Source organism: Dendrobates tinctorius, unplaced genomic scaffold (genome assembly GCF_039654945.1).
Source record: "Dendrobates tinctorius isolate UK_male_01 unplaced genomic scaffold, ASM3965494v1 ptg000111l, whole genome shotgun sequence".
Classification (NCBI taxonomy): domain Eukaryota; kingdom Metazoa; phylum Chordata; class Amphibia; order Anura; family Dendrobatidae; genus Dendrobates; species Dendrobates tinctorius.
Window position 1 is genome coordinate 375001 of NW_027361779.1, and position 15238 is coordinate 390238.

At 42.4% G+C, this 15238-nt stretch overlaps 1 protein-coding gene across 4 annotated transcripts in view; it reads left to right on the plus strand.

Annotated features, from left to right (window-relative positions):
* Positions 1 to 15238, plus strand: part of HACE1 (HECT domain and ankyrin repeat containing E3 ubiquitin protein ligase 1) — a 124617-nt gene that overhangs the window by 93596 nt on the left and 15783 nt on the right. For all 4 annotated transcript variants that reach the window (XM_073589491.1, XM_073589490.1, XM_073589493.1 and 1 more), the window contains exon 20: positions 8883 to 9014. In XM_073589491.1, coding sequence (XP_073445592.1) covers positions 8883 to 9014 — 132 coding nt within the window. The remainder of the gene's footprint in view (positions 1 to 8882; positions 9015 to 15238) is intronic.

Consider the following 15238-nt stretch of genomic DNA (forward strand, 5'->3'; position numbering starts at 1 on the left):
TTCTCCTTAGTGATATAATCTGTGGCTGACTTGAAGAGGTCCGGTGAACTCCCAAGATCTGCCCATTTTAGCAAGTACACCCCATGCAGTAGTAATGTGGGAGCACCTATTGAAACTCCATGTTGCGCTAATTTCCTATAACTACTTCTGAAAATGTATGGCTACATTGACAACTGGACACTACTATTCCTCCTGCCAGTAGGGTGTATTGTTACACATTCTGGCATTTGGTGTCCAGTTAGTGATGACAAGTGCCCGGACGTTATAATGACAGAGTCCAAGAGAGAACATCACCTCCATACACAGCCATTAGTGAATAACAACCAGAGAAAAAGCGCTTGCTTCTTCCTGTGATTATGGCTGTCTGATCAGCACCTGCTCCATAACTGAAGCCAACAGATTGAGTGCGTACCCTGCATCACAGATCCCATGGTGATGCCGATCCCAGCAAGCTGCTGTTCTTTTCTGGTTGCTTGTGAGTCAGTCCTGTGATACTTCCTAATAAAAGTCTCCTCATGAATACCAGGATAGGTTGGCACAGCATTCTCATCAGTCTTACCCATAGAACACCATTTTTTTTTCAAAATCTTATTTGGCTGTAGAAATAGATACGGTCTTCCTAACAGAAACTGTGATGTGATGGAAGCACTGATGGTGACATCGCTCGTCTGCCACTAGTGATGGACCAGCGATGGACTTGGTAATGGGCGCAGTGCATTTCAGTGGTACTGCAAAAACAACGTTAAGTTGTTTTTGCGGTTCACCGTATTTGCAGATCGCTGTTTTTTCCCTACTATTTGTTATAACAGGGAAAACCAGCGATCCGAGAAGGTTTTTTGCGCCCCGTTTTTGCGGAATTCCGTGAAAACTAAGGCAATACGGCCCGCAGAAAAAGACCCGCAAAAACGTGCTGCAAAAAACACAGCAAGTGTGAAACCAGCCTCAGTCCTGAACAGCTCATTTACGTTTAAGAAAAATGTGGAGTTCTCTAGAATAAAAGCTCAGATTGCAGGTATCAAGGTATTCCGCTTCCTAGGACCTATATACCCATATAGACGATATAGAAGGATTGATCCTACTATCAGATTAGCAGACGCCTTCTTGGATGTAACTAAATGTTAACTTTTATACTGTTTTAGTTGGAACTTTATAACATGTAATCCCCGTTAAGACTTCGTTATTAAGACCGTCGTCATCAAGACCGGCGTTATGTCATTCTTAATAAGGCTGTGTTCTGGAGTCAGGGACACTTAATTCAATAAGAGGCACATGCCTTAGGGTGAAATTTCTCTTGCAGAGACTCGCATCTCCGCAAAAGAAATTGACATGCTGCAGTCTGGAGAGATGCGCCGCATGTCTGTCTCCGTGGGCGAGCGGCGGGCGTCTCTGGACACATAGTTGACATGAGATTTCTTGAAATCCCATCCACTATGCCGTAGCATCTGAACGCTGCAGGTTGAATGCTGCACAAGTACACAACATCCAACCCGCAGCGTTTTCTGATTGTGGACAATTACCCTTAATAGTGGCGTATGCCTCTGTATGCCTTGTCATAAATCGATCCACAGACATAAAGATGCACAACTACCAAACTGGTGATGAAGTGTAAAGCAAAGGTTATTGTGCCCAATACATGACAGCTATTTCTGACCCCATTATTGGTCTTTATCGAGCTTGGTGAAGACCTGTAATGGGTCAAAATCTAACTGTCATGTACTGGGCTCAATAATCTGAGCGTATATAGTGATCACCTGTTTGGACGTTGTCTGTTGTCTTGTCTATGGATTCATTACCAAGTCGGGGTCCTTGGTCTTTCGAGTCTGCATCTGGCTGATGATAGAATTCCACTGGCCGTTCCTATCATCATTGTAGTAAGATTTGTGGCGTAAGGTACACCACAGCTCGCCTTGTATCAGAGAAACTGGTGTCTCCACACACTATCTTGCCCTGCTTGTCGGATCTGCCGAAACTGATGTAAAAGCAACAAAAATCACAAAATCTTTAGTAATTTCTTGTAACTCTTTAAAGTATTTTACGACAGATTTCTGTCGACAACACTTTGATGAATCGGCGGCATGTCAGGTCTATAAATATATGAACACTACCGAAATGATTGTTTAGGTTCTTTTGACCCTGCATTTTTCTAAAATCGTGGCAAAATGCAAACGAAAATAAAAAAGCACACAACATGCAAATAAACCCATGTAAGGCAGTGTTGGGGACGGATTCACGTCACACAGGAACACTTTCCACTTAAATAGTCCATGTGGTTTATTAAACAGTATAAACCATGTTAGGCAACACAAAGAATACAGTCTTGCATCAGACAGATTAATCCGTAATGATCATAGTAGAGCTCCGCTCTCTCAGTTCGTGTCCATAGAACATCACAGGCACCAACAGTTATATCCCCATATCCGGGGTTATGGCTGGTAACCTGGTCATGACCTCACGGCAGATCCCGAATATACCTGCAGCTTCTAAAGAAAAACAGGGGTACATCCAGCACCCTCACCCAAAGGTGAGGTCATATGGGTAGCCTGATCCTCCCATCTCTCCTAGCTACCCGCAACCCGGACCCATGTGCACTAACCGTTATTATTAGTGCTCACGTGCACTAATAATAAAACACTCCGGGTTGCATCTCAGGGAGCATCCATCCCTGTGACATATATCGGCCATTCACAATCCTGCCAGTCACTGTTTCTGCATCACCACAGAGGGAATGCCTGTATGCATGACCTGGGGAGCCCATACAGTGCCCCCTAGCTGTCACAGGGGTCACTGCATCACACCAGTACTTCCCGTTACACGCAAATATGTACCATGCTTATTGATTATTATTATTTTTATTTTTTTTTAATCTCTAAACAAATCCAAAATTATATCATTTTATATCTTTTTTAGGGATCCTAAGAATTTTATTTTTTTTTTTAATATGGAGCTTTATATCTTTCTTTTTTTTGCCTGTCAAGTAGGGAAGCCTAACTGTTTTCTGCATACATATTTATTATTGTCTTCGATTTATTAATTCATATCGATTAAACGACTTCTATATATAAGCTATATAAAAAGCTAAAATGCTTTCTATTAATACTAAGTTTCCATTCCTCGCCTTTGTGAGGTTTTAGTTTGCTGTGAGTCATTGAGACCACTCTTGTTTACATCCGCAGGCAGCAAACCTGTACATAACCATTACTTTTCTCATCTGGGGAATGGATCCAGGGTGCTAAATAGTCTCTGGGCGAAGCAACCTAAAATCCAGACTGACCGATATACAGTATTGCAAACTATTTGATAGATATGTGATGGCTTACTCTGCCCTGAAAGAGCATTTGAGACGTTAGCCAGAAGTAGATGATTGAGTTTTAGTGCTGAATCAGGCTACACTTGTATTGTCTGTAGTCTGTTACCATAGGCGGGGGGACACATGTATGTCGAGGAGCTACAAACTCAAAATTAAAGACCATTTTCAATTTTTGCCTCCTAATCTGAGAGCAGCATGGTATAGTGGCAGAGACTCTGATTCCAGTATTATCAATAACTGGAGTGCCCGCTGTAGTTTTGATTAAAAACATTTTTATATCAGGAGCAGATTATCATTTGAGGACTAGTAAAAATTCTACCATGTTGACCTCCATACCTTGAACTCTATATAACCCCGCACCAATACTGACTGGCAGTTTTCTGGCTATGCACAGTGTGCACAGAATGCTACCTATCAGTGGTATGGGCAAGGTAATGTAGAGTTCGGATTGCAGAGAACTGGTAGGTCTGGTACTTTATCGGTACCTGCAACAAACAGCACAGTAAGTGATACATCGCTGGAATCAGAGTCTCTGCTCTTACATTATGCTCCTCTCAGACGGGGTAGCAAAAATCTGGTGACCGATTCCCTTTAAGTTCTGATGCCGTGGATCTCCTAGTACTTTGTTATTGTACACTGTACACAGATTAGGGGTGACATTAAAGAGGCATTCCCACTAACATTTTTATTGTTTAAATGTATGTGAATGTAGTGTTATGTGAGTGTATTAATATTCTCACCTACCACCGCTCTCTCTGGGATCTGGCACCATTCTTCTCTTCTGAATGTCACCACCGCTCTGCAGACTCCTCCAGGTCACACTGGGCTCTGGGAGATCTTGAAGTGATTTTTACAATGTAAGCCTATGGAACTCAAGAACAAGGCTCAATAGACTTACATTGTAGCAGCGAATTCTGGCTCACACAGAGTGTATCATGAGCCAGCAGGTCTCATTTGCCGTGATATCGCTGAGAAGAAGTCCGGCGCTGAGAAGAGCAGGAAGAAGTCCGGCGCTGAGGAGAGCAGGAAGAAGTCCGGCGCTGAGGAGAGCAGAAAGAAGTCCGGCGCTGAGGAGAGCAGGAAGAAGTCCGGCGCTGAGGAGAGTAGGAAGAAGTCCGGCGCTGAGGAGAGCAGGAAGAAGTCCGGCGCTGAGGAGAGCAGGAAGAAGTCCGGCGCTGAGGAGAGCAGGAAGAGGTCCGCGCGCTGAGGAGAGCAGGAAGAGGTCCGCGCGCTGAGGAGAGCAGGAAGAGGTCCGGGCGCTGAGGAGAGCAGGAAGAGGTCCGGGCGCTGAGGAGAGCAGGAAGAGGTCCGGGCGCTGAGGAGAGCAGGAAGAGGTCCGGGCGCTGAGGAGAGCAGGAAGAGGTCCGGGCGCTGAGGAGAGCAGGAAGAGGTCCGGGCGCTGAGGAGAGCAGGAAGAGGTCCGGGCGCTGAGGAGAGCAGGAAGAGGTCCGGGCGCTGAGGAGAGCAGGAAGAGGTCCGGGCGCTGAGGAAAGCAGGAAGAGGTCCGGGCGCTGAGGAAAGCAGGAAGAGGTCCGGGCGCTGAGGAGAGCAGGAAGAGGTCCGGGCGCTGAGGAGAGCAGGAAGAGGTCCGGGCGCTGAGGAGAGCAGGAAGAGGTCCGGGCGCTGAGGAGAGCAGGAAGAGGTCCGGGCGCTGAGGAGAGCAGGAAGAGGTCCGGGCGCTGAGGAGAGCAGGAAGAGGTCCGGGCGCTGAGGAGAGCAGGAAGAGGTCCGGGCGCTGAGGAGAGCAGGAAGAGGTCCGGGCGCTGAGGAGAGCAGGAAGAGGTCCGGGCGCTGAGGAGAGCAGGAAGAGGTCCGGGCGCTGAGGAGAGCAGGAAGAGGTCCGGGCGCTGAGGAGAGCAGGAAGAGGTCCGGGCGCTGAGGAGAGCAGGAAGAGGTCCGGGCGCTGAGGAGAGCAGGAAGAGGTCCGGGCGCTGAGGAGAGCAGGAAGAGGTCCGGGCGCTGAGGAGAGCAGGAAGAGGTCCGGGCGCTGAGGAGAGCAGGAAGAGGTCCGGCGCTGAGGAGAGCAGGAAGAAGTCCGGCGCTGAGGAGAGCAGGAAGAAGTCCGGCGCTGAGGAGAGCAGGAAGAGGTCCGGCGCTGAGGAGAGCAGGAAGAGGTCCGGCGCTGAGGAGAGCAGGAAGAGGTCCGGGCGCTGAGGAGAGCAGGAAGAAGTCCGGCGCTGAGGAGAGCAGGAAGAAGTCCGGCGCTGAGGAGAGCAGGAAGAAGTCCGGGCGCTGAGGAGAGCAGGAAGAGGTCCGGGCGCTGAGGAGAGCAGGAAGAGGTCCGGGCGCTGAGGAGAGCAGGAAGAGGTCCGGGCGCTGAGGAGAGCAGGAAGATGTCCGGCGCTGAGGAGAGCAGAAGATCGGCGCTAAACACCAGAGAGAGCAGCGGTAGGTAAGTATATTAATACACCCACACTACATTACATGCATGTAGACACACATGTAACCAATAACAATGGTATTGGAAGTGCATCTTTAAAGGTAGTAAAAGTTCTGATTTGATTCTTTTTGGTACGATTTTTTTTTTTTTTTTACATGACATTTTAACAGGGGAGTGTAGACCTTTTATATCCACTGTACTACAAAAATGATTTTCATGTGTACTGATTCATTAAAAATAGTTAATGGTTTAATGTGTTCTAATGGAGATTCACTAACTACAGTTGTGGCCAAAAGTATTGACACCCCTGCAATTTTGTCAGATAATACTCAGTTTCTTCCTGAAAATGATTGCAAACACAAATTCTTTGGTATTATTATCTTCATTTAATTTGTCTTAAATGAAAAAACACAAAAGAGAATGAAGCAAAAAGCAAAACATTGATCATTTCACACAAAACTCCAAAAATGGGCCAGACAAAAGTATTGGCACCCTCAGCCTAATACTTGGTTGCACAACCTTTAGCCAGAATAACTGCAACCAACCGCTTCCGGTAACCATCAATGAGTTTCTTACAATGCTCTGCTGGAATTTTAGACCTTTCTTCTTTGGCAAACTGCTCCAGGTCCCTGATATTTGAAGGGTGCCTTCTCCAAACTGCCATTTTTAGATCTCTCCACAGGTGTTTTATGGGATTCAGGTCTGGACTCATTGCTGGCCACCTTAGAGGTCTCCAGTGCTTTCTCTCAAATCATTTTCTAGTGCTTTTTGAAGTGTGTTTTGGGTCATTGTCCTGCTGGAAGACCCATGACCTCTGAGGGAGACCCAGTTTTCTCACACTGGGCCCTACATTATGCTGCAAAATTTGTTGGTAGTCTTCAGAACTCATAATGCCATGCACACGGTCAAGCAGTCCAATGCCAGAGGCAGCAAAGCAACCCCAAAACATCAGGGAACCTCCGCCATGTTTGACTGTAGGGACCGTGTTTTTTTCTTTGAATGCCTCTTTTTTTCTCCTGTAAACTCTATGTTGATGGCTTTGCCCATAAAGCTCTACTTTTGTCTCATGTGACCAGAGAACATTTTTCCAAAATGTTTTAGGCTTTTTCAGGTAAGTTTTGGCAAACTCCAGCCATGCTTTTTTATGTCTTGGGGTAAGAAGTGGGGTGTTCCTGGGTCTCCTACCATATAGTCCCTTTTCATTCAGACACCGACGGATAGTACGGGTTGACATTGTTGTACCCTCGGACTGCAGGGCAGCTTGAACTTGTTTGGATGTTAGTCGAGGTTCTTTATCCAACATCCGCACAATGTTGCTTTGAAATCTCTTGTCAATTTTTCTTTTCCGTCCACATCTAGGGAGGTTAGCCACAGTGCCATGGGCTTTAAACTTCTTGATGACACTGCGCACGGTAGACACGGGAACATTCAGGTCTTTGGAGATGGACTTGTAACCTTGAGATTGCTCATGCTTCCTCACAATTTGGTTTCTCAAGTCCTGAGACAGTTCTTTGGTCTTCTTTCTTTTCTCCATGCTCAATGTGGTACACACAAGGACACAGGGCAGAGGTTGAGTCAACTTTAATCCATGTCAACTGGCTGCAAGTGTGATTTAGTTATTGCCAACACCTGTTAGGTGCCACAGGTAAGTTACAGGTGCTGTTAATTACACAAATTAGAGAAGCATCACATGATTTTTCGAACAGTGCCAATACTTTTGTCCACCCTCTTTTTATGTTTGGTGTGGAATTATATCCAATTTGGCTTTAGGACAATTCTTTTTGTGTTTTTTCATTTAAGACAAATTAAATGAAGATAATAATAACAAAGAATTTGTGTTTGCAATCATTTTCAGGAAGAAAGTGAGTATTATCTGACAGAATTGCAGGGGTGTCAATACTTTTGGCCATAACTGTATTTAGTTTTTTTTAGTTTCGGAGTTTCAGGCAGATAGGGTACAGCCGCTCACAGGCCCCAAAAATGTGGCAACGTGTAGTTGGCATTCTTGTTACGACTGATTATTTTGCAGGTAAATGCCAATTTTACTTTCAAAACCAGTTTAAAGCTGTCTGCCTGCAAAATTGCGCTGCCATTATTTCACTGGTGCGCCTCATGCATATTCGGCTGCTGCCACCTACGCCCATAAATTTGACAGAAGCTGCTGAAATGTGTTCTAAAAGGGAGTAACGCTTGTGGGAGGTTACCTAAATATTCTGGAGCGGCCGGAGTTGGTGTGAAACGATTCACAAAACCCAGTCCACTGTGGAAACCAGTAATCTGAGAACACGTCAGCATTTTCTTTCGATTAGCCAGCCTGGAGCAATGTCACCTATGCCACGCCAGGCCGTCTAATCAAAAGAAGAACCACGGATGGTGGAAAGTAGGAAGATGTTGTCAGGGTTCTTGTTAGCAACTGACGTGACTGATGGGCCCGGTCCTGAAAATTCCGACACACTCTGAGCCGCCATTATAATACTTACATGGGTCAATAGCCTCTTCATAGTGCTGGATGTATTTATGGTAGCTTATTAAAATGAGCCGTGCAAAAACAGAGAAAAAGATCGATTGTTATTTCTAATGGCTGTGTGTTTCTTCCACAGAATTCACAATGTGTATTTTTTCTAAATAACCCATGTACTATAGTGACATCTCTGAGGCCTTAATATACAGAATGTGCGTGCGTCCCTAGAATATCCCATCCTGTTCTGTTGTGTCCCTTTTGTTCTTTCCCCTATTTCTGTGCTTGCAAGGACTCTTCCTTCCACTAGATGTCACTGCACCTCTCCTCTGCTGCAGATATAATATCTGCCAATTTTCCAGCCTAATCTTATTATACAATATTTAGGATGCATTTATGTGTATGTTCAGTAATTTGCAATGGTGTTTAAAAAAAATGATTAAAAAAAATATAATTTGTTGTACGCATTAATGCGGCACCTAATATGCAGCAGCCTTGAAGTCTTGTTACCGGCAACAATAAAATGATGCAAGATGGAGAAGTCGCTTTCCTGAAGAATGTCTCGTGTCTCCAAATGTAGTTTTGTACTTTAATTCTGCAACAGCAAAAAAATAACAAAGCCAGGCGTGATATTAGATGAAGGGTTACTTCTGTAATCAAACACGCAGCAGACACATTGAATTTGGATGGCTCTTTTTCTCTGTCTCTTTTTTTTAATCATTTTTTCTCTATCACAGGCAGAATATGTCCAGCTTGTTACTGAACTTCGCATGACCAGAGCCATTCAGCCACAAATCAATGGATTTTTGCAGGGGTTCCACATGTTCATCCCGCCTTCGTTAATACAGCTTTTTGATGAATTTGAACTGGTGAGCATTTTTATTTATTTTTAATTTTTTTACTCTTTACTGTGCTTTAATACATTGAGATTGCATTTTTTAGCCTTCCTATTTACAATCAATTTCTTTAAGGTCACCGGTGTTCCATCTTTAGTGGTAACCATATTTATTGCACAAGGATTGTTTTTTTTTTTTTCTTTTACCCTTTTTTATAACTTTTTCCATAATATCTGCAAGTTCCTGCAGTCCTAACTTAATATGTTTTTTATGATCTTCAAAAATATTGATATGAAATGTAATATCTGGCTTCCAGCGTGACTCACGATCCTAAAAGGTGACACTGGCGAGTGCTTAGATCCTGGGAATGAATTGCGGCTTTGTAGCACCTATGATATGTCGTCGCTGGTGCTATGGTTCACGGTGAGACTTGATTGAATTAATAGCAGAGAGCTACAGATTAAAATGACTACTGGTTTCTCCTTTTTGTTGTTTTATATATACCCATATATGTGTATGGACTTATTTTATAGGGGTATACAGTATGCATTAAATTGTTTTTGTGCTGAAATGTCCTGATTTTTTTCTCCAAGACAAAGTTGCTTAAAGGGATTTTCCATTACTGCAATATTGATGACGCTCAAGTGGTCAGCATGTCCCCTCCATTATTTCTCCATATACGTTGCTGTACGTTTGGATGGATGTCTGGTACCTCAGCTCGGTCATATTCCAGTGAAATGGACAGACGTGCAGTGCAAGGCAAACACATAACCAAATGTATAGTGTTGTGCCTGGTGAACAATGAAGAGGGGATGTATCACTTACTGAAGTCTTGTGTCCTCCCTATTCAGCTCATCTTCATGGGAGTTAGGCCGGTGGTATTCATTAATGATTTTCAGCTCATCTTCAGGAGCACACCGCTCTCCAGCCTTCCATTTTCCTCCTTGTCGGGGGTGGTGCACTTCTGAAGATTTGACAGTTCAGACCAGCAGCATTGTCCTACCATAATACCAGCAGAGTCCATTTTGCCTCTACAGCATCGGAGAATCTCTGGATCCATGGTTGCAGCCATGTTCAGAGCGATACCTGCAATCTCTATAGCGAACAGCTTGTAAGTGTGCGCTCCTTGTCTAGTAGACTGGCCGCTTTGAGGTGGCTGGTGACCTAGGTAACGAGAACAGTAAACTATAGAATTAAAAGTCCCGTCGCAATTTACTTGTTATTGAAAACCCCCTCCGTTCTCAAGAACAAAGTTGCTAGTTGATGTATGTCCTAGCTGTCCCAAAATGGTGTCTGCAAAAACATTTTATCGCCCCACAAAAAATAAGGTTACAGGTCTCTGATAATCGTGACACAATCCGATTTTTTAATTTATATTTTATTTACAAATTTCTCTTTTTTTTTTTATTTTTTTTTTTTATCCCCACTACTTAAACATTTAAAAAAAAATGGATACGTTTGGTGTTGTCGTAATGTCACTGATGAGAAGGAACCTATTGCCAGGTCATTTTGACCACGCAGTGTACAATGTAAAAGCATTCCTAAAGAAAAATGTCATAATGTTTTCGCAATTTCACCGCACTTGGAATTTTGTTTCCCATTTACAGTACACGATTTTGTAAAATGAATGAAGTAGTTCAAAAGTGCAACTAGTCCTGCAGAAAAAAAAAACAAGCCCTCATATAGTTGTATTGACAGAAAAATGAAAAAAAAAAAAGGTTATGGCTTTTGGAAGAAAAGAGGAAAAAATGAAACAGCAAAAGCAGAAATATAACCTGTTGGGAAGGTGTTAAAATGTTCTGTTGTGAGACTAGTCCAATTATGAGCTTAACACACAAGTCTTTATAGACTACTGCTATAGCATGGCCTAACAGTGGTGTAAGGGACAGACCTAAGAGCAGGTTGATGTCTTGGCACTGATTAATTGAAGGGGTTCACCAGCAACAGAGAAAAAGTCATGAAAATGTCATATATATATATATAAAGTGATAAAAGAGGATTTCTCCATAACAACACATCTGATATGAGACACGCAAGGTAGGACTGTTTTCAGCTGTCTATAACCTGTGTGCCCATATTAACAGTTTACATAGGTCAGCTGTGGTGACAGATTCTCTGTAAAGATTATTTTCTTCTAATATGAAAACAATTTTTCTGGAAAATCTGCAAAAAAGCCTCGTCAGAGAGGAAGAACGATTGGATTATGCAACCCTAAAAGTATTGATCCTCTGAAGGGCAATTCCACAAGAAGCCGAACCAGAAACTCCATTGTAGTTTTTGGTTGTTTGCTCCTCATCAGTACAAAGCAAGAAAACTGGTTTGGCTGGGTGAGAAGGATGTGACAGGGAGTATAAGGGGTAATGTTTCTCTTTGTGGAAAGTGTCAAGTTTAGTGTAGGGAGACTTCTGATACAGCCATACCAGTTCTCCTGCTTTCCAATATTGATGGGCAAATACTACAAAAACATGTCTGCAAGTGGAGTTAGATTTGACAGCTGCGCTCTCTCCTCGTGCATTAGACGCCGGCTATATGTCTCTAACTGCAGCGGCCATAGCACGTGTCCTACAAATAGAGACGTTGGTTTGGCTTCTTATTCCAAGCCTTGTAGAAATACCCTGTAGAGGGTCGATATTTTCTTTTACAGTTGCTACTTCCAATAGATGGCACTTGAGTGTTTGTCCTCTTCCCCAGTGGCTATTTTGCTTGTTTAAATTCCCAAGGAAGCATTGCATGGCCTATAAGTCTCCTTACACCAACATAGCGCTCTCTATAAGAAAAATCTTTACCACTTAATTTGTGGAAGATCTCTAGCAGTATACCTAGTCATATTAAAATTCGGAGTCTTTCTGAACATTGTGAAATCTCTTTGCTAGTGGCGATCGCTGCGATGATGCATGAAACCGAACTGTAAAGGGGTTTTCTAGGATCGGGGCCTTTGTCGATTAGCTGTTTGGCCAAGTACGCAGTCTTTTCATTGCTTACACTGCTCACCTACACGCACAACCCTATAGTAGGGCAGTGTTGGGTATTTCAGCATTGACCTACAGGTGAATGGGACCACACCATAATGCCTAGCAGAGCTTCCGCTATGAAGGGTACATTTTGCGGATAGGCTGCGCACTAAAACCCTTCATAACGACTGGTCGGCAGGGTGTGCCAAGATTTGTCCCCCATTCATAGTTGGCCTATTGTGATACTGGATAGTGCAATATTTGCAGAGAATTTGTACACATTGGGAATAGCAGCTATGTGATTCCCGAAATGCAGGGTATAGTTGGTATAATTTATACCTTTTTTTTTTTTTTTATTTATTTTTTTTTTTGTAGGTCCTTTCATCCAGAGAGATATAGATGTTAGGAAATAAACAACAGTGGTTTGAAAGCATAAATGTACGTTATTTCTTTCTTTTTTTTCTAAATTGCTATAATCAGCCCATAAATTGCCAAAGCCTTGTGTTTTTGTTAGAAACCCTGTATTTTGCTTTGTAGGCTTTCTGGCGGTTAGCGCAACACTGAATTTTTTTTTTTTTTTCTCCTAGCATGTAGAAGTCATATATACAACGCTCCTAATAATATATAATCGGCAATTATCTTTCTGGGCATATTTTCCATTGTCTTCTAAATGTAATCTGCCGAGTAAATAAATCCAATGTGCTGTGAAGGGTTCCAATGCAAATAAGCCTCTCTGTAATTGCAAGATAGGAGGACGCCAGCATTACTGCACAGCGCAAAGATACACATTATTAACTAGCGAAAGATAAATATGCACAGCCAGGCCTCCTAATTTCCTGCTCCCATTCCGGAGCACACCACGGCACTCACAGGGGGACAAATAAGACACTTATTAATTGTTTACATTTATTATCGGGATTATGGCGCGCATTTTATTTGGAAATCAGATTGCAGTTGGAAGAGGTGCGCTGTGCAATTAAGCATCTGAATATGCATGTCCTACAGCCGCGGCGCTGAAATCCTGATGCACGTAGATCCTTTTTTTCTGTTAAGGCTTTGATATTTCGGTAACATGCATGTCAGTGCTGGTATTGCAATTTTAAATGACATTACGGAGGCATTGAAAATGGCCGAGGAAAGCTGCCGAGCTCTGCCATGTCATTCTTTTACCAGGAACACATTTGTCTGAATTATTAACTAGGCTGCTAGTTTGGGTTGTGCACCAGTAAGCTCTTTTTTTGGGTCACTGGTGATGTTCTGCATTCCGCCTAGATGTGGATCCTCAGCTTGGACTTGTGTTAATTCTTTGGAATTAGATCAGTATCAAGAAATACAAATAATTAGCCCACTTGTCAATCACTCTCACACAAGTAAGGAATAAGGAGCACTGGACACTTTTGGACATATGTTTTGCTGTTAATTAATTATTTATATATTTAATTGAATGGCGCCAGCGGGACGCATTCATCCATGTGGCGTTCAGAAACCGCAGTCGTCCTGTCACTCGTCTGATACAGTTCCGTAATGATGAAATCCCACGGTGTATTCATAGTTTTGGATTTTTACGCTCCACTATCATTTAATAAACCAGCAAAAAAAAAAAAGATGTGCAGGATATGAGGGAACACATATTCAATAAAAATGCACACAATCTTTGTTAGATAGAATTAAAAAACCTGGAAGGGCAGCAAAATAAACATACACATGGAAAAATTGCCAGGAGTGCAAGTGAGAAGTGTACAGAAAAAATAAATGTACATATGTGTGAATATATATATATATATATATATATATATATATATACACATACATATTTCGTGTGTGTGTGTGTATATATATATATATATATATATATACATACATCCTCTGTATATATATATATATATATATACATATATATATATATATACATCCTCACGTGTGTATATATATATATATATATACACGTGTGTACACATATATATTTTATATCTATCCACATATATAGATATAGCTACATATGTGTACACATACAGTGTGAGTTTGCCCACTGACAAACACATGAACAGTCTATAATTTTAAGGGTAGGTTAATTTTAACATTGAGAGATAGAATATCAAAAATAAAATCCAGAAAATCACATTGTATAAATTATATAAATTTATTTGCATTTTGCAGTGAAAAATAAGTATTGGATCCCTCTGACAAGCATGACTTAATAATTGGTGGGAGAAACCTTGTTGGCAAGCACAGCAGTCAGACTTTTTTTGGAGTTGATGATGAGGTTTGCGCACGTGTCAGGAGGAATTTTGGTCCACTCCTCTTTGCAGATCATCTCTAAATTATTAAGATCTTGAGGCTGTCGCTTGGCAACTCACCTCAACTCCGTCCATAAGATTTCTATGGGATTAAGGTCTGGAGACTGGCTAGGCCACTCCATGACCTTAAAATGCTTCTTTTTGAGCCACTCCTTTGTTGACTTGGCTGTATGTTTTGGGTCATTGTCTTGCTGGAATATCCAGCCATGACCCATTCTTAATGTCCTGGCAGAGGGAAGGAGGTTATCACTCAGGATTTTACAGTACATGGCTCCATCCATTGTCCCATTAATGCGGTGAAGTAGTCCTTTGCCCTTGGCAGAGAAACACCCCCAAAACATAATGTTTCCACCTCCATACTTGACAGTGGGGACGGTGTTCTTTAGGTCATAGGCAGGATTTCTCTTCCTCCAAACACGGCAAGTTGAGTTAATGCCAGAGAGCTCAATTTTTGTCTCATCTGACCACAGCACCTTCTCCCAATCACTCACAGAATCATCTAGGTGTAGATGAGTGTATCAAGACATAAGTAGCAAGCCAAATATCAGAAGTGTCACTAGAAAACGGTAAATACTGGCAATAAAGATTACAGTGGACAAAAATCACCCTGATAAGAGGACTCTATTTTTACTGTATTAATGCTATTGAACACCCGATGCGTTTGGTTTGTCTGGGGATCCCACTTTTGATATTTAACTTCTTATGCCTTTATACCCTTTGAAGGAATCCCACTGTTCCATGTATATGTGTAATATATATATATATATATATATAATATTATATTTTCATTTTTTTGTATGTCATTTCTTGTTGGCTCATCCACAATGTTTCCATGTGTCTGCATTTGGCACCCCTTGCAAGTTTTGTAATGTTATCTAATAATAAAGGCTAGATGCATTTTTATTGCATATGTGAATACTCCTATGCATATGAAAAAGAGAATGCGGTGGCACTCACCAGTAAAAGTCCATTCTTTATTAAACACACGGGTTACAGCATCTTCATGGGG